Source organism: Antechinus flavipes, chromosome 1 (assembly GCF_016432865.1).
Source record: "Antechinus flavipes isolate AdamAnt ecotype Samford, QLD, Australia chromosome 1, AdamAnt_v2, whole genome shotgun sequence".
In the NCBI taxonomy this organism is placed as follows: Eukaryota; Metazoa; Chordata; class Mammalia; order Dasyuromorphia; family Dasyuridae; genus Antechinus; species Antechinus flavipes.
This window is the reverse complement of record NC_067398.1, coordinates 12,832,864-12,859,790: the sequence shown is the minus strand read 5'-3', so window position 1 is coordinate 12,859,790 and position 26,927 is coordinate 12,832,864. Positions and strand designations below refer to the sequence as shown.

At 40.9% G+C, this 26,927-nt stretch overlaps 1 protein-coding gene across 1 annotated transcript in view; it reads right to left on the bottom strand.

Moving 5' to 3' along the window:
- CCDC66 (coiled-coil domain containing 66) overlaps nucleotides 1–12,690 on the bottom strand; it is a 42,877-nt gene extending 30,187 nt beyond the window's left edge. Inside the window, 3 exon segments of the mRNA XM_051979147.1 lie at nucleotides 4,976–5,001; nucleotides 5,996–6,060; nucleotides 12,558–12,690. Of these exon segments, the coding sequence (XP_051835107.1) occupies nucleotides 4,976–5,001; nucleotides 5,996–6,060; nucleotides 12,558–12,568 (102 nt within the window). The 5' untranslated portion in view covers nucleotides 12,569–12,690.
- Between the last annotated feature and the right edge of the window lie 14,237 nt (nucleotides 12,691–26,927).

Genomic DNA, 26,927 nt, shown 5'->3' with positions numbered 1-26,927 from the left:
ATTATTTAGACCTCTAACAAACTCTGCTTTTACTGCAGATACTGTTAAATGTGTGGTCCTGACCAAGTAAGAATATATTCTCAGTATACAAGTAATGGAAGCAAACCACTTCACAGTTCATGTTCTTGTTAAATAAATCAGAACACAGAAGTAGTTTCAAGTAAATCGAAGTCTCGAGGTTCTCTTTGGGGAGGTAAAGTCCAAAGACAAGAAGTAACATCATTTTGTGGAACCTGTGACTAGCTCAACTCACAAAGCTCCTAAGTGTAAGACAGACCACCATCAAGAAAATCATTATGATCCATCCCAAAGAATGACGTGCCAGAGATGGTCAACAAAGACCTGAACTAGATTCTCCAATCCAGACCCACGCATGTACTGTGTGTGTGGGGAATACCCTATCAACCCAAGGAACAAGGGGGGGCAGGAAGAGGTGGGAAATAAAAAAAGATGATGGCAAATATAGCTCAAGGTTAAGTGATAACTCAGGGCCTTTTCAGGTGCCATTTTACTTGATATTTTGGGGTCCCTGCCAGACTCCATTTTGGTCTCGCCCTGGGCTTCTGTGATGCTGCTCTCTTGGTCATCTTTTCCAGTTCCCCTCTCTGTCTCTTTTGCTGAATCCTCACTTCCGTCATCCTTGAAGGCTGCCGTGGGGCTGGCTCTAGTAGTGACCTAAATGGCTCTCACGTATTTAATCATCATCTCTACAGAGATTAACTATACAGCTTCAACCACTCCCTGAGCACCAACTGTTTGCTGGGCATTAAACAGGACACCAGAAAAAGGAACTCATTTTCTTCTGAAATCATCCTTCATATATTCTTATTTCTGTGTGGGGCCATCTTTCTAATTGTCCTCTCCCACCAGGTCCCGCCAATGTCCCAGAACTGTTGGTTTAACCCCATCACTTGTCCATGCTCCTCTCAATTTCAGACGCTGCGCACCTCTCACCTGGACTACTGCAACAGCCCAATTAACTGGTCTCTCTGCCTGTGTCTAATCCCATCTCCACAAAACTGCCAAAGTTACATTCCTAAAAAACAGGTCTCATTATATTCATTCAAAAATCTTCAGTGGCTCCTATTGCCTCTAGGAGATAATACAAAATCCCTAGCCTAGTGTTTAGAGCAATTAAAACAAGTTTGACCCAATTTATTCAAACAAACTTCAGGGATGCGAACTGGGAAATGAAGGGAAAACATAAATATAGACAATGAATATCTATAAGATAGAATTAATGGGAAGCCAGGGACGTACACTGACATCCACCGACTGACTGTTAATGACATAGAGGAAGGCTTCTAGTATATCCGAAGGTTCACTTTACTTAGAATATTTGGAAAGGAAGTAACATAAATAAATAAAAGGAAAAACATAAATCACAAAAAATGAGAAGACAGAGATGGGCTACAATCTGCAGTGACATCAATGGTTAACTAACAAATTGGAAATCAATGAATTACCTGGAACTTTCAACTAGATTTTTTTTGTGTGGCTACTATCTATTTTATTTTATTTTATTTTAAAAGTAAATTTAATGAGTGTCTTTTGTTTTTAACCCTAGTGGGTTTGACTTTGAAGCAAAGAAAAAATCAAGGAAACATATGCTGAATCTTTCTGATAGCAGCATTTCTTAGCCAGGCTCTATCTATGGAAAGGATCATATTATAGTAAAAAAGAGACAATGACTAAATAAATATAAGGGCATATAAAATATTTTACAGGGAAAAAGAGACATTCATGATATGGTTTTAAATCTGTAAACATTTAACTCAAGAACCCCAGAATAGGGAATTTTTCATTCTTTGCGCTGGGTATTCCCATCACCTGAGGGAGTGCTTGGAATCAATGGTTGCTACAATTGGGACAATTACACATTAGTGGTTGCACAATTGATTGGTGCCTTCAACAATTACCCTACCAGATTCTGAATGATTAAACTGGGATAGTGGAAGATCCTGAATGATGAGCTATAAACATATGGAGGATTTTTGTATTTAAGAAGGCCAGAAAATGATTTAATACATGCAATAAAATCTGGGGCGATCTAGAACACAAAAACATATAACCTGGGTTGGTTAATCCAGGTGATCTAGAACAAAAAGACCCACAATCTGGGTGATCTAGAACACAAAATCACATAATAATCTGGGATAGTTAATCCAGGAGTTCTAGAACAAAAAGACATGGAATCTGGGCAGTCTGTGTCTTTGTGTTCTAGATCGCCTGGATGAGCCACTCCAGATTATATCTGTGTGCTCTAGATCACCTGGATTAACTATCCCAGATTATGTGTTTTTGTGTTCCAGATCACCCAGATTATGTGTCTTTGTGTTCCAGATCCTGTGCAACTCTGACAACCAAAAGTTTTACTTTTTTCTAATCCTAAACCTAACCAATATATTAGAAATGATAAAGGCTTACAATTTATCTCAATTAGAATTTTTTATCTTTCTTTGAAAGAATAAACAAGCTATTCTAAAAATTAAATGATCCCCCCTTCATTTTATTTTGGTCTGGCTTTAAATTATAAATTGATTACGCAACTGGGTTTAGGTTTAGAGCTCATGGGACTGAGAGAATCAAGGGACCAGGCAATACACCACATTACCAACTTTCCTAAGTGTAAAGGGCTAGGAATCACCCATGAAAATTTTCTTTGTGAGAATATCTCTAGTACAAGACTTCTGGGCAATTAAAAAGTCTAAAAGTAATTTCTACCCTTGCATTAAACTCTATAATCTCTCTCTGAAATGGTCCAAAGCCTTAAGCACATTTTTGCTTCAGCCTATTACTAAAAAGGACTTATAACAGTAATAACATTTGTACATGCCCATATTTCGAAAGGAAGACCAAGAGTTTTGAAAATACTAGGAAATCAGATCCCCAAGTGACCCTTGTTAGATGTGCAGCAAAAAGAGAGTTCAATATTATTATAGTACAGCTTCTCAAGATTTGTTATCTTATTTATATAAGCTACTATTATTTTTATGTTATAGTAATAGCCTTAGAATCAAGAAGACTTCCTCCAAATAATATTTCTAAAACTCATTAACTGAGTGACCATTTAGATTATTTGCTTCTATGTAACAATCACAAATAAATTGACTGTGCTTGGAGCTGTATCTTTGTTTATCTCATTTTGACCGTATCTGCATGCTACAGTTAAAGTTTCCAACTTATATTTCTACAAAAACATTTGAAAAAGCACCTCCTGCTATTTAGTAGAGAAGAAGGTATGATGTGGTTCAACTAGCAAACAGTCAAACAATGTAAACTGAGCAAACAGCTGAGTTTTAAGAGCTGCTGCTAAAGCCTTGGTGACAGTCAGGATGAGGTCTCTTGGGATCTGTGCTCTTAAGAGCAGCTGGAATGGAGTCCCAGCTAGCACGCTCTCACTGGGCAGAGGACACTGACCTGGGAGAAATGGTAGAGTAGAGGAGAGGCAGGATCCAAAGTTGGTATTAGCAGGCTGGAGTATCTAACGAAATAAAATTCAATAGGAATAACTATAACGTTTTAGGCTTTCAAGTCAAACAAAGAGAAGACGTGTCTGAAAGGCTGGTGGACTGTAAGCTCATCAATAGGTAGTGGGAGGGATAGCTTTAAAGGGTAAGACTATCCTGGGCTGCAAGAGCACAGGCTCGGCCTTCTGCACATGGCAGAGGATTTTCTTCTGGGATAGTCCAAGTCACGTGAAGCTTGGCTGAGGGATCTGGGTGGGCATGTTTAGGCCAGAGAAGAGAAGACTCAAAAAGAGAATGGGATCTTTACCTTCAAGTGCTATCTTGACGAAGAGGGATTTGAGTTCTTCTGTTTGACCCTAGCCAGGAGCAATGGCGAGAAGGTGCAAAGTGAAAACATGTATATTTGCTATCAGGAAAACTCTCTAGTAATTGGACTTGTACAAAAGTGAAAAGGTCTCTCTTGAAAAAATGTGGGCTCTACCTTGGTGGAGGTCAGAGGTTACACGTGCATGGTCATACATAAGTATATACAACATATATCCACTGTATCACACAGAAACACAACAATGGCAACTTGGTGAAGCAGTAGGTAGGGCACTAGGTCTGGAATGAAGAATACTGGAATTCCAATATAGCATTAGAAACTTACTAGATGTATGACCATGGGCAAGGTCACTGCTGCCTGCCTCAGTTTCCTCCACTGTAAAATAGAGATCACAGCATCTCCCTCCTCAGGGTTGTTGTGAGGATTAAATGAGATCATAATTGTAAAGCAATACCCAATGCCTGGTATGAGAAGCACTATATATCTATGTCTATATTTATGCCCATCCATCATTCATCCATCTCTCTCACAGTTAAGTTAGCACCACAGCTAGATTAAAATGGCAAAGACAGACTTGTGTCTCAAGAGTGGAGGTGCGAAGCGGTACTAAAAATTATTTCCCAAGTGGGCCAAAGGGATGGCAAAGATTAGTTCTGGAAGAGAAGAGGAAGAATTTCAAATTAACAAGCATTTTAGTAAGCTCCTACTACGTGTCAGGAAGTTCAAAAAAAGGGAGGAAAAATAGAGAGAAAGATACAAAGAATAGAGTACATGCGCAGCTCTTTTGGAGAATGGTGGCAAGTCCATGGTAACTGCAGGAAATTTCTCGAAAGAACAGAAGATAAGCATCATATGAAAGCAAGAGATTTGATGTAAGAAAATAAACAAGAACTCAATGAGAGAGGGAAGCATGAAAATAAAGTGACTTATAAACAGGGTTTAAAGTAAAAGCATACTTTTTTCCCCCTTAAAGACCACCAGAACAGTGCTTTGGAAAAAAAGAAAACTCCCACATTCTTGGTACAGTTCAACTTTAGACCAGTCTGAGGGCCTAGAAACAACCTGGAGCTACTTTTATTCTCTTATTCTTAATGTAAAACTTATGAAACCTATTTTAAGAACTGTATTTGATGCTAGTCAGTAATACACAGTAGTACACAGTAAAAATTAATTTGCTTACCTTTGTGACAGTTTTTGGTTTACGTTCTGCAAAAGAGAAAAGGGGAAAAGTTATTAACAAAAAAATGTTAAAATACTGAAAGCATTTTTATCAAAATTAATTAAAAAAATATTTTCAAGGTAGAAAACAGCATAAACCTATGGCTCTTCTCTGAGAAGTAGTTTCATTGCTACAGTTACTAGAATAAGCATTTTTTCCATTATTTAACATCAGGGCTTATAAAGCAGATTACTAAAGAATAACACAATTCCCTGACAAAAGAACCCCAAATCCTCACATCATGTGCAGACTTAAAGGCCTCTATTTGGGTAAGATGACAATTTTCTAGAAGCCAAGGAAGAATATTTTTGCCTTATTGTCCATGTTAGTCATATTTCAAGTAGGAGGTAATAATTGTCTCTACAAAGGGCAGAGAATTCATGAGACAAGATATATAATATGCTGGTGATAGCAATTCTCTATGAAATAGAAATGATGAGACGTCTTTACCAATTAATTCTACATTTAATATCTTATAATATAAACCAAACTTAGAAAATGCATACAATGCTTCAGGAGCAAATGTCATCACAAGATAATATATATACACACTAAGACTTCTAAAATTCAATAAATTTCTATATGCAAAAACATAAATGTGGAATTAAATTTCATTTGTAACTCATCAGGAAACAGGAGGATACCCCATTCCCAAAGCGAATAAATACAATATATTTATGAGTCATGGTTAGTGCTATAAATTTACACATTCAATGATAAAACAAATTAAGTAATATGTTCTCAAAATTAATCTAAGTATCCAGATAAAAGTAAATGCTCAAGCACTGAGTGCCATTACTAGCATTTAAAAAATGGAAATGTAAATGACAGGTGTAACCCAGGCTAGAGCTTATAATAAAAGTAAAACAGCACCAAATATAATAATAAGGTATTCATTTAAAACTCAAGTTCCCTGGAATTTTTTTTGTGTATGTGTAAGCCTCTAAAATAATCTGAGTTATAATTATAAAAGCACCGTACCATATGAAGCCAATATTAGCTTTGTTTTCCCATCCAAAAATTCTGTTTCAAGCTTTAATCCATCCCTATGAAAACAGAAAGTTGCTCAGCATTATTTATTTTTAAAGAACAATGGACCCCTACATTGGAGTAGGCTTACTAGCCAAAAACCCTAATTTGAATGATGAAAAGTATTTGTTGTGCAATTAAATACGAAATTATTGTAAATGTCACCCACACCATACTGGTTTATTTAGACTATTAATGAATTTTAACCTGGCCAAGACTTTTAAAAGGGATAAAATGTCACAATAAAATTTTTTATAACATTTCTCACTGAACAGGCCTTGATTTGTAAATGACATATAATTAGTAAATTGTTCTTTTTATTGTTATTAACATAAGCCATTGGAGAATCATCGATCTCCTACAAGATGTGTAGCCTACAAAGCATCATCAATGCAGCCAACAACACTTTAAAGAGTCATTAAGAAAGGGCCAGGCACCGTGGTAGGCTCAGTCAAATACCAATGCTCCCCATCTCTTCCCATAATTCCACCACTTAGCAATCTAGGTCCTTGGTAAAGACAGACAATAGCACTTTTTGTTTATTTTGTATGGACAAACCAGAAGGGAAATATTCGATTCCAGAATCCAACATGATGAAGTATTATTACCTGACCTGACTTTTAAAGACAGAAATATCCAATGAGAAAAAAAACGACAATTGCTTTAATAATATTTGAATTTTATACTAGAAAACATCTGGAGTCAAGTGAGGCGGGGTATATTGGAAAGAACACTGATCTTCAAGTGCGAAGACCTCAGCTGTGGCCTCAGTTCCAACCTTCCTACCTATGGGGCCATGGGGAGGTGCACAATCTTGCCATGTCAAAGGGAGAGAATGAGAAAAGTGTATTTCAAATCACGAAGCGCTTAAAAAACCCCAGGTTGTCTTGACTTGTAGAAACAAGGATTCAACACCCACAAATTTATCAGAGGGAACAAAACACACATCAACGCAAAGCAGAAAAATCTGAAAGATTAGGAAGATGGACTCCACTGTTAAAGACAGCATGCTTTAATATTCAGCAAGGCCTACAGCTATCATAGGGCACAGCACTGGGCCTGCAATCGGAAAAGCTCATCCTCCTGAATTCAAACCTGGCCAACATTAGCCCTGGGACCCAGGCAAATCCTCATCTCTAAAATAAGCTGGAGAAGGAAATGGCTAACCACTCCCCTCTTTGCTAAGAAAACCCCAAATGGGGTCACAAAGGTCAAACATGGCTGAACCAGCAGCACAAAGCTTTTATGAAATTTTACACAAGAATAACCACAGTAGATAATGGGGTATGTGGCAGGGAAGCCCCCCCTCCGCTGTCGCCGAGGACCTGTGAGGTTTGGTATTGGGAAGGCTCTGTGCCTTACTCTTGGGGAGCACTTCCTTTGATGGGCCAGCTCACAAAGTTCTCATTACACAATAATCTCCTTATTTGGAAGGAAGGAAACAGCATTTACTAAGAGCCTTAAGTGCCTACCATGTGCCATGCACTGTGCTAAGCACTTTATAAAAGTTAATTCATTTAATCTTAGCAACAGCCCTGGGAGGAAGGCGCTATTAAGATGCCCATTTTACAGATAAGGATACTGAGGCAGCCAGAGGATATGAGCTCTCCCTTGTAATCTGCCAAACTTTCTGAGACATTTAGGTTGAGGATGTATCCCTGCTCTAGAGGTATTCCTGTCTGTTAATAATTCTGTGGGTCAACTACTCCAGATCACCAGCTCACCCTCTGGACACGTCTCCAGGATCTTTCCTACCACTAAGTCCCAGTGAGTCTGGGGCAATTAGGCCAGTCTCAAAACCTATCTCTCACACACCCTGGGTAACTGATTCTCAGTCTCTTTGTTTTCCTCACCTGCAAAATGGGGAAATCATTTCTGAGAGCTCCATCCACCTCATGTTGGGGTTGTGAGGCGGTCAATAAAAGGGTGAGTGGTTAGTATTATTTGAGAAGTCAATTAGATGAGAAAATAAAACACAATTTTTTTCTTATTGCTATTGATTGAACTGAACAAACTGAGAAACGTCCTTTGTTCAGAGCAGAGGGCCTTTGAGTCTCTTCCAATAAGACTTGTGGTTCTCCTTTTTCCATTGTTTAGAAATCTGGAGCCCGTTTGCTCAACTGTCAAACAGGGACAATATTGGCATTACACCTGCCTCCCAGGGCTTTGGTAAAAAAAATTTTGTGGGTAAACCTTCATGTGCCTTGGAGACTTGGACTAGGATTCTTCCTCAAAAAGGCAGGGAATCAGGGTTTCCTGTGGGTTTCTAATTCTTTGTAAGCAGACCTTGGTTTTTTTCATTAATTTTTCTCATTCTTAGAAATAAATATGTTTTGAGAAATATTTAGTGATAGAAAATAAGAGTGGCTGTAGGAAATCAGGCTTTTTTCTTTTCACAAAAACTTCCATATCAGACACTGTACATGGTTAGGAAAGACCAGCAATTTTGCCGCCAAAAGCCTAGCTCTCAGCACATTTTTTGGGGTCTGTAGTTAATATAGTCCTCGGTGAATGTTTTTGAGTGCTCAATTATAATGAAAATATTTTACTCTCCTTAATCAAAGTTGGGGAGTTTTCCTGCTAAAGCTTCAAAATAAATGATGACATATGATCAGTCTGGGCTGTGTGGTTTTCCCTCTGAAACAATACCTGAGTATGAAATGAAGGAAACCCCGAGTAACAGCTTTACAAAGTGCTAAGACTTGAAGGTCCTAGAAGTCATGGTGAGCAGGAAGAACATGTTGCAACACCTGGCATTCTCCTGGTGATGCCATGTTGCTATGACGCACGGAACACCTCACTCTCTAAAGAATCAAAATGACTGGCAATTTAAAGAAAAACGCAAAGACACATAGAGGGTATCACATACTAAAAAGACATCAAGGGTGAGCAGAAACACGGTCTTTGTCCTGAGAGAGGGGAAAAGTAGCTAGCTCAAGGGAACACTAATACTTCCAAGAGTCAGAGGGAAGGGCCACCAGGTGTTGGCAGATATGTTCACATTCATTTAATACAGATTTGAGCACATCTTCCTCAATATCTTATTTGACTGTGACCCTTAGATAGGAGGGAAGAAAAGGAGGAATGAAGGGAAGAATGGAGGGGGGAGGAAGGAAAGAAAGGAGGAAGGGAGGGAAGAAGGCAGGAAAGAAGGAAAGGAGAGAGGAAAGGAAGAAAGGAAAGAAGGAAAGGAGAGAGGAAAGGGAGGGAGGAAGGGAAGGAGAGAGGAATCTGTGTTACTTCTCAGCAGGGTAGCTCCTATTCAGAGGTTACTGTTTGTCCTTCATTCTCAAAGACAACCATGACATTAGGTAGGAGATGCCATGACATAAAGGTGAATTGGATTTGAATGAGAGAGGCTTAGCAAAATCACCTACCTCAGCCTTTTTAAGCTAAGGTGCTCAATAGGTCTCAGTTTGACTGAGTGACGCCCCTTCAGTGATTAAGGCTTGGTAAGAAATGAGCCAAAGAAAAGGCCAAGGTCTCCCACTGCATCCAGGGCCATCTCTATCTGGCCCCTGGACCAGATAGCTCTGGAGGGGACAGTGAGGTGGACAACCTTGCCCAGCTCTCTCTCCCTCGAGTCCAGTTCAGCTGTATGTCATGGCATCCCCTCCCTGATATCATGCTCATCTTTGAGAATGAGGGACAAGCAGCAATCACAACACCTTGACTCTAAGCTCCCTGAGGCTGGGGAGCCCCAAGCCAGCCTCACAAAACACCTTATTTGCAGCTAGTTTCTATATGATGAAAGGCATCCCTGGGGATGGAGTCTGGGCTCGGAGGCTGCAGGTCCCTCTGACATCCAGTTACCTCTTTCTCAAGTCCCCCCAGGACAACTGAACTCATGGCTTGCTGTTTCCCTTCTTCCGAACTCTCTCCTCTTGAATCGCTAACAGCTTCCTCCTGGTGATAAGAACAAACTTCTTTATTGGGCAAGTTGAGCCTTTTGGAGGTGGCTCTGGTTTCCCCTTCTCAGCAGACGGCCAGCTGCTTCTTGGCCCCCACATTCAGCTCTTGTCCAAATGCCACTACTCACCCCCACCTCTTAAAGCCTCTGGCTTCTCTCAAAGCTCATTTCATATCAGGAGTCTTTCCTGATCTTCCCCAGTTGTCTGTGTACTTCCCTTAAACTTTGTATTTACTTTCAAAGTTGCCTAAGGATATATAATCAACATCAAACAGCTTACCCTCTTAGGGAGGCTGTAACTGAGAGAATTTGGAACTCAAGATTGAAAAAAAAAAAAAAAAAAGAATGGGTAACTGAGTGGTGCTGTGAAAAGAGCCCCAGCCCTGCGTCAGGAGGACTAGAGCTGAAATCTGGCCTCAGATACTGGTTGTGCAACTCTGGGCAAGTCATTTAATCCTGACTGCCTCAAAAAACCCCAAAACAAACCCAAAAATGAACATTCAATATAATTGGAAAAAAACTAAAATGGTACTAAGAGCAACCCCATCTCCCCAAAATAAAAAAATTCTGCCTAAAGTTCTACCAAAAAAAAAAAAAGTAACAGAGGCAGGACTAAACTCCGTCTGGGGTTCATTCTTCTGCACCACTGCACCAACCCATCACTTCCAGCTACATCTGGAGTCAGGAAGAGCTGCATCCAAGTTCGGCCTCAAACACTTCCTAGCCAGATGATCTGGAACCAGATTAATCACTGCCTCAATTTCTTCAACTGTAACATGGTGATTAGTAATAGCACCTAGCTCCTGGGGTTGAATGTGTTGTAAAAATGTTTAGCACAGAGCCTGACACACAGCAGGCACTTCACAAATCTTCTTCCCTTCCCTTTCCCCTCAGAAGGTGCCCTAGAAATCTGTCCACATCTGGAAGCCCATCTCCACAGATAAGGGGCGCTGCTTAAAGGAAGATGAAAGAGTGGGAGAAGAGCCGGCAAATCTTCCGCCTTCGTATGGTGAGGAAGAGAAAAGAGCGGCAGATTAGAAACAACTGGCCTTGTCTGAAGGGTCAAAAAGATATTTCCTTGCTGCCTCCTCCTGCCTAGGAAAGCACCCTCCCTTAGCCCAATATCTGACCTTGTTCACAGAACACATCAAGGGCATCCTGCTCAGCAAGGACCGTGTAGCCATCCCATGGAGGCGGGCAAGCCTGCATAGGGTCAGGAAGCCACTCCTGGACATCCAAGGAAGACCCTCCTCTATTGCTGCCAGCCCATGTTGGAGAGAACCATCGCATGGCAGAGCTGAGAGGGCCCTCGGAACTGAGACTGTCAAAGTTCCCCTGAAATGAGCACGTCTATCTGGGCACTTCCTCATAGTATACGTCGTTTCTCCCCACTGAAAGAATGTACATGGGAGGGCAGGAACTTTGTTTTGGAGCACCTGTCTCCGGCATTACCCAGCTCATCCTCATCGCTCCCACACACAACACACACACCCCGCACACATAAAACACAGGCATCATCTGCGCTACACTAACCACGCACGTTACACCCATATGCTCCCATCACAACACGAATATATATATATATTCCCCCTACACCCATCACTCCCACACATAAAACGCATCACACACTACACTCATCACTCCCACACATCCCCCACACAAAACAGACAAAACACCCATCACTCACCTCATAGTACAAACATGTATCACACACGACACTCGTGACTTACACACATAAATCACCCATCCCCCAGAAAACACAGAAATCACAGCACCACACTAACCACGCGCACGTTACACCTGTATCACTCCCATCACAACACGAATATGTCAATCACCCGTCCCACACTACACCTGTCACTGACACACATAAAACACCCAGCACACACTACATCCCTCACGTCCCCCACACCCATCCCCCAGAAAACACAGAAATCACAGCCCTAACCACGCACGCATCGCAATCCATTATCACTCCCATCACACTCACATATCCCATGGATCACTTTATAACACAACACATCACACATATCACACAAGTCACACACTCGTGTCCAAAGCCAGTACCCCTCATCCCCTTCACGTGTGGCCGACACGAGGGGGCGGGGGAAATGGGTGCTGGCCGCGTGATCCCTCGCCCCCTGCACAGGGGGTGCACAACCCCGCCCTCCCACTTGGCAGAGGATCCCGGCGTTGCCCATCTCACCTCCTCCCGCTCGGAAGGCAAACTCCACAGGGGCCCAGCCGGACACACAGTCAGTACTTTATTGAGGCTGCCAGGCTGTGGAACTACCCGAAAGTGGCCGTCATATTCGACATCCCTCCTTCCTCCCAGAAAACCCTCCACCCTTAGGGCAGGACCCAAGTGCACGAGAGGCGCTCAGTGTGGGCAGCGGGTTAGGGAAGAGGGATGTGCGCCGCGCCCGGCTTCCCTGGGGCGGGGGACACACAGTGGGCGCGCAGTCGCGTGCGCGGTCCCCTCTCTTCCCCGAGGACGGGCCGGCCTCGGAGGATGCCAGGAGCCTCGCTCCGAATACGGCCCCGGTCCGCCCGGCTCGGGTTATTTTTCGGTTCCTCGACCAGAGTCCGGTTCTCTCCGCTTACCCCAGGTTCATGGCCCCGAGAAGGCACGAGCCTCGACCTCTCCCCGCACGTTGGACAGGTCTCCCGCTGCAGGCACCTTTTTCTCCTGCCCAGACGCCGCAGCCGCCGTCGTCGCCACAGCCGCCCAATAAGCACAGTAGGTACGGGCTGCCTGTGCCGGGCTTCGGAGCCAATCGGAGCCGCCGATACTCCGGGGTGCATCCGGCTGCGAGGAATGGGGCGGAGCGCGTCACGGACTGGCCCCGCCCCCGCGTTGGCCCCCGCCTCCCGCGCGCTCCAGCCTCGCCGCCTCCTGGAGCCGGCTCTGTTCTAGGACCGCGAAGCGGCTCCTCCCGAAGCTGCCGGAGCCGCCCAGGAAACGAGACAAGCCGCGACCAGTCCGTCCCGAGCATTTATTAGGCGCCTGCTGTGTGTGTGAGACCTTCGCTCGGGTGGGGGACGAGCTTGTCTTCTCTATCTTTGGTCCAAGAGAATGAATGAAAATGCAACCGGCGCGTGCACGGGCTTGTCCGGAGCGTCTCCTGCCCACGGGCACCCGCGGGGAACGAGGCGGGCACCCGCGATCTCCCGGCCCGTAGCCGGAGGCTCGCCGTCACGGCGCGTCCGAAGAGGGAGCTGGACTCAGGCCGAGCCCCGTCCGTCCGACCCGGGGTGGGAGGGGTCTGTGGCTTCGAGCCTGGTCCCACTCCCCTCTGAGCCACCAAAGGGAAGACGCCGTCCGGTCACCCCTTCCCCAACACACTCTGATGGCCGCCATCGTTTCCCCCAAAAGGCTCGCTTTCGGAGCCCTCCCGGCTGTCCCATCCTGCCTGGGCGGTCTGCCCCGCTCCCGCCTCCCTCCAGCGGCCTCGGCCTCCCGGATACCCCCCGAGCACGACGCTCCATCGCCGGGCATTTTCTCCCGCTGCCCCCTTTCCCTGCAGCCCTGACCACTGACCTCCCGGCTGCCCTTAAGGACCCACCCTGCCCAGGAAGCCTTCCCCGGCCGCTCTTAAAGACTCCGAGCTCCCCCTTTTGGCTTGTTAGTCGTGAGGTCCTAGCGCGCAGCGACTGAATCTTGCCTCTTCTCAGATCCCTAGACTTCAGGACTCTTCCTGACGCGTAGTAGGCTCTTTAAAATGTTTTCTTGGCTGATGACTAAGTCCTCACTCCCTCGCATGGTGGACGCTCCTGAACTTCCATACATACATACAAACATGGAAACACAAAAGTTAGACGTCATCTTGTTTTAGGGAAACTTCCTGCTTATTGCATAGATCCTCCAGGACGGAAAAACATGGCAGAAATCCTCCGGCCGGTGAGGTTGGCTCTGGAGTCAAGAACACCTGGGTTCCCCTTAGACGCCGAGGGATCCTAGCAAGTCAGTCTCTACCTGGTTCCGTTCCCTCATCTGTTAAACGGGAATGATAATAGTATCTAAAAAGTCCCAGGTTGTTGTGAGGATAAAATGGAATACTTTTTGGAAAACACTTAGAGAACCTCAAAGTGCTATAAAAAACGCTAGCTCTTGGAGCAAGGAACTAAGGAAATCACAATCCCGGGAATATCAGGACACACCTTAGACTTCAGATCCATCTTATAGCCTATTACTCAGTTTGACAGAATGGAAACATTCATTTTCATTTACAGCGGAAAACATTCACTCCGTCTTAAGCCATTAGAAATTAGGAGAAATCCAACTGACTTGAATTTTTTTTTAAACAAACAACACAATCTTATTCAATTATCCTGTTCCATATTATACAGTCAAATCTGGAGTTGGTGACTTTTTGTGTCTTTTTTGTTCCTTCTGTGTGCATCATAATTCTCCTTGAGGGAAGCGACTCTTTTTGTAGTTGAGAACCTGGCACATAATAGGTTTGTTGATTTATTGATTAACTCATTGGGATTCAGTTTCCTCCTCTTTAAAATCATGGGATTGGTTTAGATGATCTTCAAATCCTGTGATTTGTGGCAATTCAGCATCATCGCCACTACCGTCCACACCTTTGTCAAGCAGCCACTTGTGGGTGCTGCTGTATCAAGCATTGTTAAGGAGATGCTTCCTTGAATGTCTGGGAGCAGGCAATGACAGAGTCACGAAGAAGCACACACAGGGGCACCTCCCCTAGATGCAGTCCAACAAAGTGCATTATTCATAAGTATTGGTGGGAGCAATCCCAACAGGGATATTTACATCTATATAAAAAGACTGGGTCTCTATTTTGCACCTGCTAGAAATGCAGGGGCCACTCACAGGCCTGATCCCACTTCTGATAGGTGCTTGATCTTTCTTTCCCGGCTGATTTATTCTCCTTAGGCAGTCTACAGCTCATTCCCCAGCTTCCTCCCTCTTTAGCCCCACTGGGCTCACCATTTTGGTACCAGACATAGTGCAGAGTGCCCCAGGTAGTTGTGCCTCCTGCACCAACCAGCTACCCTCAATCACCCTCCCTAATAGCTGGGATTAAAGGGTACTCTACTACAACCAGCTATCAATCACCCTCCCTAATAGCTGGGATTAAAGGGTACTCTACTTCATCCAACTCAGGGCAATTCTGGGATGCATCTTTAGGAAAAACAAAGATGAGTAAGGAAAGAATGAATAGCTAACATTTATATAACACTGGCATATGCAAAGCATTTTACAAATATTATCTCACTTTATACTGATAATAACCTTAGGAGAGAAGCCTTGCTATTAACCCCATTTTACAGACGAGAAAATTGAAGCAGACAGAAGTAAAGTGACTTGCTTAGAGGCACACAATGTCTATGGCTGAATTTGAACTGAGGTCTTCCTCATCTACGATGCCATTTAGTTGATTCAAAAAAAAATTTTTTTTAAAGAAAAGTAGAGAAAAGAAACAATTGGTATAATCTTGGGTTGGTTATTTAAAACCCCCAAGCTTCAGTTCCCTCATCTGTAAAATTAGGACATTGGAATGGACAGTTCTGAGGATTATTTCTTAAGCTTTATGGTACATGATGGTAATTCCTGCAATCTTTGCTGCCCGGGAGCCTAGGCAAGAGGATCTCTTGAGTTCAGATATTCTGAGCAGTAGATCGGGTTCACACTAATTCTGGGATCAATATGGTGATTTTCCTAGGAGAGTTGAGGGGACGGGCACCAGGTTTCCTAAGGAGGGAAGAACTGGTCCAGGTGTGAAATGGTCAAGCCAGCTCCTGTGCTGAAATAGAGAAATCAAGACTGGTCGGAGTCTTTGCACTTCCATCCTGAGCAAGTTAGAGATCCGATCGGAAGCAAAACTCTTCAACCCCAGCACTCCCTTTCCAAAATTTGTGGGGATAAGTGACAAGGAAGTAAGAAAATTTAATCAAACAAGGAATAAAATACTACAACTATTATTATACTCTGATAATCCAGAGCTCTTCATGGTTCACAAAGCACTTAGAGATTTTATAAAATCTACTTTTACTTCCTGACCTCTATATTTTTATGATTATCACCATCATCCTTTTAAGACCTTGGCAGGATAGTCCCAAGTGCACAACTGTCCAAAGTCACTTCCCTTCTCCAAGAAGTTCTAATGCCTCGCTGTCTCTAGTTTCTGATAAAACACAAATTCTCCCCTTCCTATCAATCACTTAGTCCCCTGGCATTTCAAGCCATTCACAAACTGGCCCATGGCTCCCTTTCTGGACAAATTACACTTGATTCTTTTTCATCTCCTCAGCGGAGCAGTCAAATCAACCTTCCTATTTCTCACACACATCATTCCATCTCCCATTTCTGAACCTTTGCCTTGCCATCCCTCTTGCTTGAAAAGCTCTCCCTTCTCATTCCTAACTGACTCCTAACTGAATTCAAGACCCAACTTATATTCTGTGAATACAGCAGTTTCCAAAAAATTAAAATGATAGCATAGTAGATAGAGATCTGGCCTCAACATCAAGGAGATCTGGGTTCAAGTCCTGTCTCTGATACATACTGGTTATGGGACCTATTTAATATCTGAGAGCTCTTGACAACTCTTTATGACTAAAAGTTTCAAAGATGTTGCCCACCTGCCTTGATAGAAGGACTTCCTCACAGTTTCCTATGCGGATGAAATCACAGATCCAGTCCTTCCTCTCCTATCGATCACCTAGACTATCATGGAGAGGTCCATGCTGGGAATCAGCAAACGGCAACCCATAATGAACTACACCAGGAATTATAAAGAAAATGCAGAGCAAAGGAAGTCATCAAAGACATGCGTGATCTTAAAAGAAGATGGGTTGTCACCCTGACAGAAGAAGGCATGAACAATGGTATAACCAGCCTGGTATCCTTTGGGAGGGAGATTCCCCAATATAGTCGCTGTACCCCTTACATCGATCATGTAGAATGGGTACTCAGAGACTGGTTTCAATCTGTAATACTTAACATTGTGTTTGGCACATAATAGGTGATTAATAAAGGTTTATTGATTGATTGATTATGGAGAGAACATCCACATTGATGATGCTCATTGGAGCATTTGAAAGTTCCATGTACTGGGGCCTTCTTCTTTATTTTAAAAAAGCTAAGTTGGATAGTTTCTTGTTTTCATAGCTTCAGCTATCACCTCTAGAGAGATTTATCTTAAATTGGTATCTTTAACCAGAGGTTGTCCATAAATTCTTGTTCAGTATCTTTACCTTCTGTTAGACATCTCAAACCAATACAATAAACATTTGGTTATTGGTTCAAGATAAGAGTGATATACATGATATAGTGAACCAGAACTACGTGTTGTCATCTATAAGGGTGGAGGGAGTTCCCTGCACTTCTGAAAGTCACAAAATTTTATCAGACTTTCTCTCCCTCCCTCCTTCCTTCCTTCCTTCCTTCCTTCCTTCCTTCCTTCCTTCCTTCCTTCCTTCCTTCCTTCCTTCCTTCCTTCCTTCCTTCCTTCCTTCCTTTTTCCTTCTCTTCCTTCCCTCCTGCATTCATTTGTTTATTTATAAAACTTGTGCCCATTTTTACAAATTAAGTTTTCTCTTAACATTTTATTCAAAGAAATTTAAGAATTTTTATGGTTTAAAGGAAGAAAGGAACCAAGCATTTATTAAATACTATTATGTGTCAAATACTATGCTAAGCATTTACAAATATTATCTTTTTTGATTCTTACAACAACCCTGGAAGTTGGTAATATATTATCCTCATTTTATAGTTGAGAAAACTTAGGCAAGTAGAGGTAAACAATTTCCCCATAATCACATAGCTAGTAAATGTTTAAAACTGGATACGAATTCAAGTCTTCTTAGCTTCAGGCCCAGAACTCTATTCACTGGACTACATTGCTATAAACAAGTCTTAAATTTATAATAGAAATACTCTCTGTTATACAGATATTTATTTATTAAGAAAATCCTTTACAATCATGTTACAATTATAAAACAATCATAAAATAATGTTATCGATGTGATGGGTAGGTTTGTCTTAAAACATGCAAGAATACAATAGTATTACTTATTTTTTGAGAGATAATCATAAATCAAATCAAGTAAATCATAAATGAAAATGATAATAAAATAGCATTCTTATTATGATTATGATTTATTTTTATGCTGGCCAAAAAGATTATTATGTAGAAAACTCACACAGAGCAAGCACTCACAAGTTATCAGAAAAAGCGATACAAGGATATTCTCATGATCTCACTTAAGAATTTTAGAATGGGGCAGCTAGATGGCACAGTGGATAGAACGCCAGCCCTGAAGTCAGGAGGACCTGAGTTCAAATTTGGCCTCAGACACTTAACGTATCCTAGCTGTATGACTGGGTGATCATTTAACCCCAATTGCCTCAGCAAAAATAAAAAAGAACTTTAGAATAGATTATATGACATGGTAGATACCGGATAGGACTGCCCAGCATGGCGTGCTCCATGAGCAAAGCAGAAATGAATTAGCCGAAAAGAAATGTGAGATGCACAGAGTTAGAGAGTTCACCCCAAATGTTTATAAGGACTATGTGTGTCCAATCTGTGGCAGAGCACTCCGAGCTCGTATTGGTCTGATCAGCCACAGTTGGACACACTATAACTTGACTCTGACATAGGGATGTCATTTTGGTCCTCTTCAAGAACACAGGACATCAAAATATGATGCCATTCATGAAGTTTCTATTTCTCTACATTTTCAAACTATTAATCTACATGGCTATTTTATCTTTGTAATAACCACAGCAGAAAATTCCACTCCATACATATAAGTTATCCTGTAAGGGAGGAAATTTTTATCACTTTATTTGATAAACCTCCATATTCCCCTGTAATCAAAACAGAAAATGACTTTCAGGTTCAAACTCTCATTTCAGCATATTGGTATATTTATTAGTCTTTTGGGTTCAGATTAAGACCGCCCAAATGTATCATATTTGTCCAAAGAAGTTAGGTTCCTTATGCATTTATTAAAAATATTTAGGTCTTAAAAATAAACTGAGAAATGTGTTTTTTTTTTAAAGAAGGTAATGGGATCAATAAGCAGATCTTTGATTCATTTCTATTTTGTCTGTAAGATGGGTGTTTTTCAGATAATAAAATATGAAAAATATGACTGTCAATTTATTGTCCATAGTTCTAACTTTTCCTTGTATGCAATCACTGTTTTTCTTCTGGATCAGAGTATGAATTTGAGAACCTGCCATTGATTTATTTGGAAGTCTCAGGTTTTCCAAAATAATCATTAAATACATTTCAGAAGAATGTTTTTGTGATAAAATAAATTTATTTTCTCTTTATTATTATCACTAGGAAATGTGGTTTTTTCTTCTTTTTAGCTCAAACCTACTTTCAAGTATTTTTTTTGAGAGAAATTGTCTGCATCTCCTCATTCATATTTCTTGAAATAAGCATTAGCCTGTGAAACATGTAAGGTATCCAGATGGCACGAAAGACCTCATTTGGAACTAAGGTGGATAGAGCATCATTTTGTTCTGCCGACCATTGAAGCCTGAGGATAGAGTCCAAGGCAATTCAACCACATTATATCATTTTTACTTTAAAAAATCCATCAACTATATTGAATATTTCCCTTGATGTAGTCTTTGCAATACCGGGTTTGCAAAGAAACACATTTTTCTTAATATCAGTTGCAACAACTTAATGGATATAAGCATTCCCACTGGCATCTTAAACGATATTCCTTGTCCATCCATTGGCAAAACAAAATAGGAAGATTTTAATTTCTTAAGTAATTGATCATGATCTTTAGCCATAAGGGCATTTCTCCTCCTCATGTTATCTGCATGTAGAACTGGTTGGTCAAAGCTGCTGCTTTGCATATGATTTGCCAAACACTGTTCAGATGGTATCAAGAGCCACAAATAGCACCAATATTTTTTTCTGTCAAATGAGCTCTTTTAATCCTTTGTAATTTTTTTTTCCTGAGGGAATTGGGGTTAAGTGACTTGGTAGGAAGTGTTAAATGTCTGAAGTCAAATTTGAACTCAGGTGTTTCCGACTTCAAGGCTCGTGCTCTATCTGCTGAGCCACCCAGCTGGCCCCTTTGTAATTTTTAAAGCAATTTTAGATGACATTTGCTTTTTTTTTCTTTTTTGTTGAGGCATTTGGGGATAAGTGACTTGCCCAGGGTTCACAGCTAAGAAATGTTAAGTGTCTGAGACCAGATTTGAACTCAGATCCTTCTGACTTCAGGGCTGATCCTCTATCTACTGTGCTACCCAGCTGCTCCAACATTTGCTTTTGATGGTTTTTGCTAAAGCTTCTTTTTGCTTGTGATATTGTCCAATTTTCTCTGGAAAAATTCTCGTCTTGCCAACATATTTGCACGGACACTTTCAAGATGCTGTTGCCATGAGTTTCATGTTACTATTGCCCAAAGCATAGTACGAAGCAAAGCAAGCAGCCTTTCCTCTCCATCAGTAGCTCATGACTGAGCTGACTTTGATAGACTACTTAAAGGCGTGCAAACTGCGGGACAGACATTAAATCGTTGATCTTCACAACAACCCTGACAGGTAGGTATTATTAATGACAATAGCAACATTTTGTGTTATTACATAATAATATAATAACAGTGCTTGTGGGTGCCAGGGAGAAATGTTGTGGATCAGGTTGTCTGAATGTAGGCTTTTTACTACGTGTTTCTTATATTTTGATTTAAACGATTTCTATTATTTTTGCCTCTGATTTCTGCTGCCTAGTAGATTTTTCTCTTTTGTCTATTTATATCCTTCATCACAAAAAGATATTATTGTTTCACTTTAAAAACTTAGAGAAAATGTTGGAATCTTTACAAACTAACTCATTAGAGTTGATAGATTATTGATCTGCTCTTACAAGAAGATGTTTTGGGCCAGAACCTGAAACAAGGTACTAAGTAGAACTAATTGATACAATGCTTGTGTTTGCACCTTTACTCATTGGAGTTCACACGTTTGGGAAATTTCAGGGTTTAGTATGAGATATCTGAATTCACACCTCCCTTGAAGTTCTTAGGGCCAGAGAACACTATGGGAGAAAACCCATAATCCCATTCTCTCAGAAGAGTCCTATATAAGCCAGTGAAGAGTGATTCATTCCAATATTTTTCCAATTGCCTGGCTGGTGGTGGAAGGAGAGTTTTGGGAGGAAGAAGCTACGAGTGGAGAGTTGAGTGGGAGATTGAGAAGGCTCTCTGTGGTGGCTGGGCTCCTGCACTTCCCCCACTGAGACCAAGCTGGTCTGAAAGATTCACCAGAAAGCTAGCCGAGCCCCAGGTGAAGGAGACAAGAGATTCATTCCATCTTTGTGCTGGCTGGAGGCTGAAGGAAAGAGAGGCAGAGGCTGAAGGACAAAACCCTCGGATTTGGAGACATTCGGAGGGAGCTCTTGGAACCAAGCAGAGAGATAGGTCTCTAAGAATCTAGTTATCCAGGCCCAAGGAAAGAGACAAGACTTGGAAGGAGAAGTAAACCTTTGTATTTTTACCAGCTGGCTGCATTTGGGGTAATTAATGATCCAAACTGATACTAAAGCTGCCTCCAAGAAAACCTCCCCGAGAAACCTGCTCTCTCCCCCAGAGAAAACCATCTATATTATATATTTTAAAGAAGAAAAAGAACACCACAAAAATAAAACATTTAATAATTACATGTAATTGTTAAACTTTTCAAAACAATTATTTGTTGAGTTATTTTAAAAATAGCAGGATTTTTTGAAAACAAACTTTGTTGGAATACACGGGAGCCACCTGACAGTGGCTGCTGGACATCCAATCCATAATGGATCTCCTCTTGTGAGAGGATGATACAAAGGAGACTGAGAGGCAGTTGCTGTACTCTGGCCTCTCTCCTGAAAGGCCGTTGCATTATCTGACCTCTCTCCTCTTCCCTCTGCCTCCAATTTATCTCATTCCCAGTCCGCAACACCTGTGTCAGCAAAGGCTGCCCTGCAATTCCTTCAGATGTTATGATTCCCAGCTGTGGAGGCTCTCGGAGAACTGACCTATCCCTTAACAAAACTTTAAAAAAAGTTCTTTTTCATTATGAACTTAATAATCAATCACCCACAAATGCAAACATTTCTACAAGAAGAACAAAAAAGAAGATTGTGTAAGAGATTATGAATGCCTGGTAAATAGGATTCCATTAAAAAAAAAAAAAGAACTTGTGAAATTGAGCAGATTAGTGTCAAAATTGCCCTGGTTATTTTTTTCCTTCAATTTTTAAAAACATTTTTATTTAGAGTTTTGAGTTCCAGATCTATCCCTTCTTTCCTCCCTGAGCTGGTAAGCAATCAGATCTAAGTTATACAAGTGCAATTATGTAAAACATTTCCACTTTAGTCATTTGTGCAAGAAGATTTGAATAGAAGGAAAAAAAAGAAAGAAAATGAAAAAATAGCTCGCTTCAGTCTGCATTCAAACAATATCAGTTCTTTCTCTGGAGGCAGAGAGTATACTTCATCATTAGTCTTTTAGGATTGTCTTAGATCATTGTATTGTTGAGAATAGCTAAGTCATTCACAATTCTTAATCAAACAACGTTGCTGTTACTGTGTACAATGTTCTTCTGGTTCTGTTCATTTCACTTTGCCTCAGTTCATGTAAGTCTTTCCACTGGGGTTCTTTTTGTCTCCTTTAGAACTTTTCTTGTGTGTATTTCAAGCATTTGGGTACTTTAAATTGTATGAGATTGGTATTATTTTCCATTTTTACAGGGAAGGAAACTGAGGCTGAGATGTTAAATAACTGGCCCAGAGTGGTACCACTATTAAATGACTTAGAATTTGAATGTGGGTCTTTCTGATTTCAGGTGTAACACTCTTAACCACTGCACCGCACAATGGCTCCAATACAATGTGGACTTCTCTATTTGGTGTGTGAGAGCCCTCACAGTTTTCGAGTCAGGTATGTTGTCCTTCATGTATACATAATCCAGCCAAATAAGCCTTCCTGCTGCTATTTCCCCTCTCCACACCTTTGCATCTGTTGACTCTCATGCCTGGAGTGCAAACCCTTCTCCCTTCCATAGCTTTCATGCTTTTGCTTCTTTTAAAGCTCAATTCAAATGATACCTTTTATGTGCCGTCCTTCCAGCGATGACTTATGCTCCTTTTTTATAACTTTGCTTATTCTTTATGTGCTTTGGGGATATATACTTTTTATGTGCATAGCGTATGTATTGTCTCCCATAGAGCATCAGCTTCTGGAGGAGAGTGACTTTTTTTTTTTTGCATTTGTCTTCTCTCGTACCTCCCTAATATAAGGCCTGGCACACAGTAGGGGCTTAGTAAATGCCCATTGATTGATTTGCAAGAAAAGGGATGAGATCCCATTGCCCTCAAGTCCCAGATCCCAGAACTGTGGAAGAAAGAGACTTAGGGAATTCATCTGGTGATTGAGATGAAGGAAAATCCTTCTCTGGTGGATTGGTGACATTGGTGACACTTCTTCAATCTTAAAGGCATTTGGAAGATTTAGAACATATTGGTGACTTCTTCTTTGAGCTTGTCAGTCTTATATACCTGTGCTTTCGGTTATTAAATTTTCATCACAAAGAATTTTTATTTTATCTTTGAGATAAAGCAATTTATTTAATTTTCAGGGCAGAAAGCAGAAGCTGAAAGCAGGAACTGCAAATTAGATTTGAAAACTTTCATAAAAAACAGATTTCCCCCTTTCACCTTCACCTTTCCCAGTTTCCAAAACAAATGAAAAGAAAATAACTTTATTGACGTTAGACTTGGAAATGCATTTTTGCTTTCCACCAGATCGGTCAGGATGATTTTAACCTTGATCATTTTATATGTTGTGGTGCCAGGAAATTATTTGACTCGATGAGTCTCTTTGTGTCTCCTCCAGTGGTAGTTCAATCTGTAACTTGCCTTGGTTTATCTCAAGAACTTGTTTGATGATGTTTATTTCCTTAGGAGATATATGAGATTATTACTATTTAACTGAGTTTATTCAACTTTTATGACATTGAAGGAAGCATGGGATTATGGATATATCTTTTGGTTAACTTTTATGGCCTTATGTATTTAAGATATATATATTTAAGCAAAGATATTGGAATAGATTCATTAGCTCATTTTTACAGATGAGGAAACTGAGATAAACAAAATAAAATGACTTGCCCAGGATCACATAACTAGTAAGACTGGATAGTGTAAATAGTTTAAAGATAGTTTAAAAATCAGGTTAAGGTCTTTCTGACTTCAGCTGAACACTCTATACACTCTGCCACCTAGCTGCCCACTCCTCACATTACATCGTATTTATTTTGTTAATTCTGGGTCCACTCTATTGATATGTGGTATTTACTTATCTTTGTGCATCCTGTTTTCCCTCATAGAATGGCTGCTGCTTCAGGGGCCCTCAGAACCTAGCACAATACTTTGTATACCGAAGGTGATTAATACATGATTTTTGAGTGGCCTCTTATCTTCCTTGTCCCCATTTATCTTTCTTTAGCATTTCACACTGCTGACTGCCATCCTCTTCTGTGATAATCTGTCCTGTCTTGACTTTCAGGACATGGCCTTTTCTGGGTGTTCCATCCACCGGTGTTCCTGTTCCTCATTGAGTAGGTTCTTTCTTTCTTTCTTTCTTTCTTTCTTTCTTTCTTTCTTTCTTTCTTTCTTTCTTTCTTTCTTTTCTTTCTTTCTTCCTTCCTTCCTTCCTTCCTTCCTTCTTCCTTCCTTCCTTCTTCCTTCCTTCCTTCCTCCTTCCTTCCTTCCTTCCTTCCTTCCTTCCTTCCTTCCTTCCTTCCTTCCTTCCTTCCTTCCTTCCTTCCTTCCTTCCTTCCTTCCTTCTTCCTTCCTTCCTTCCTTCCTTCCTTCCTTCCTCTCTCTTTCTCTCTCTCTCTCTCTTTCTCTCTCTCTTTCTCTAAATGTGGTCATCCCTTAAAGCTCTGTCTTGAGTCATTTTCTCTTTTCTTTTAATAACGGGGTTCTTAAAATCTGAGGTCTATTGACCCTCATAAATTTAGGGAGTCTGTGAATTTGGATGGGGAAAATGTGTATCTTTATACCAATATTACTGGTTTCCTTTGTAATCCTGTGTATTTTATGTTATACATTTAAGGCCGCTATTCTGAGAAGGCATCTGCAGACTGGGGTGGGGAGCTTTCATGCCACAAAAAAAGGCCTCAGAACTCTTACTCTACAATATACCTCAGTGGCTCATTCATTTTCTTTCTGTGATGATGGGAATTTTTTATATCCTTTTATTCTTCAGGACTATTTCTCCTGCAAATTTTGATTAACTGTAAGTCTGTCTTAATATCAACTTCTCCTAAAAACTTTGCCCATGGGATATAGAAATTTACTTAGAGCCTTAAATATTCCTTAGAAGAAGCAAGAAGAATCTCAACTGTCTCCATTCCTTAGCAGGATACAAATCCATCTCCTTAATCAGTCTCTTTGTGACTCCTCCTGTGGTAGTTCAATCTGTAACTTGCCTTAGTTTACCTCAAGAACTTATTCAATGATGTTTATTTTCTTAGGAGATGTATGAGATTATGACTATTTAACTGAGTTTATCCAGTTTTTATGAGTTTGAAGGAAGCATGGGATCATGGATATTTTGGTTCACTGTTATGGCCTAAGAAGAATGTATAAGATTATAATATATAAATGAATGATTTCTTTGTCACTTGGATACGATCTTGACTATAAGAAACCCTGTCAGAATCCTCATAATTGTTTAAAAGATGTTTGCATCTTTTTATCCGTGGCACTGTATTGGGCACATAGTAGGCATTCAACAAATACTTTTTTTTTTTTTTTTTTTTGCTGAGGCAATTGGGATTAAGTCACTTGCCCAGTGAAGTGTTAAGGGTCTGAGGCTGGATTTGAACTCAGGTCCTCCTGACTTCAGGGCCAGCACTCTATCCACTGCATCATCTAGCTGTCCCCTCAATAGAATATTTTAATTATTCTCCCTTATTCCTTTCCCCCCTCAAGACAGCAAGTGATCCGACATAAGCCATAATGTACAATTATGTCAAATATATTTCCGTATTAGTCATGTTGGGAAAGAAGAATCAAAACAAAACAAAAACCAGAAGAAAAAAACAACAACAAAGTGAAAATAACCTGCATTCAGCCTCCCTAGTTCTTTCTTTGAACGTGGATGACATTTTCTATGACAAATAGATTGTTTGGCTCACTGTATTTCTGAGAAGAGCTGAGTCCTAGTTCATCCTCATACAATGTTGCCTTTATAGTGTTCAATGTTCTCCTGGTTCTTCTGACTTCACTCAGCATCAGTTCATATAAGTCTTTTCAGGCTTATCTGAAATCTGCTTACTCATCATTACTTATAACACAGTAGTATTCCATTACATTTATATACTACAACTTGTTCAGCCATTCCCTAACTGATGGGTATCCCCTTAATTTCCAATTTTTGATACCACAAGAAGAGCTGCTATAAGTATTTTTGGTACATGTGGTTCCATTTCCTTTTTTAAAATCTCTTTGGGATCCAGACCCAGTAGAGACACTGCTGGATCAAAGGGTATTCAGAGTTTAATAACTCTTTGGACATAGTTCCAAATTGAGTTCCAGAATGGTTGGGATCAGTTCACCATACCACCAACAATGTATTAGTTTCCCAGTTTCCCCACATTTCCTCCAACATTTATCATTCTCTTTTTCTTTCATCTTAGTCAGGAGCAAGGAGCTTATATTTGGCAACTGGAGGCAACAGAACCTTCCTCTCACCTGGGAATGGCTGGAGAGCAGACCAGAGGCAGATGTCTCAGGAATTAAACAGAAGCTTAATTATTTTTAGATTGAGAAAAACCCTGCTGGCAGGCAGAAATCCTATTGAGAGAGAGCTTAAAATGCTCAAAGATAATATTTTATATACATAAATGAGCTGGATCATGCATCATCATTTTTTTTTCTGAGGTAGGGTCACAGAGCTTGGAAGTATGTCTGAATAAAA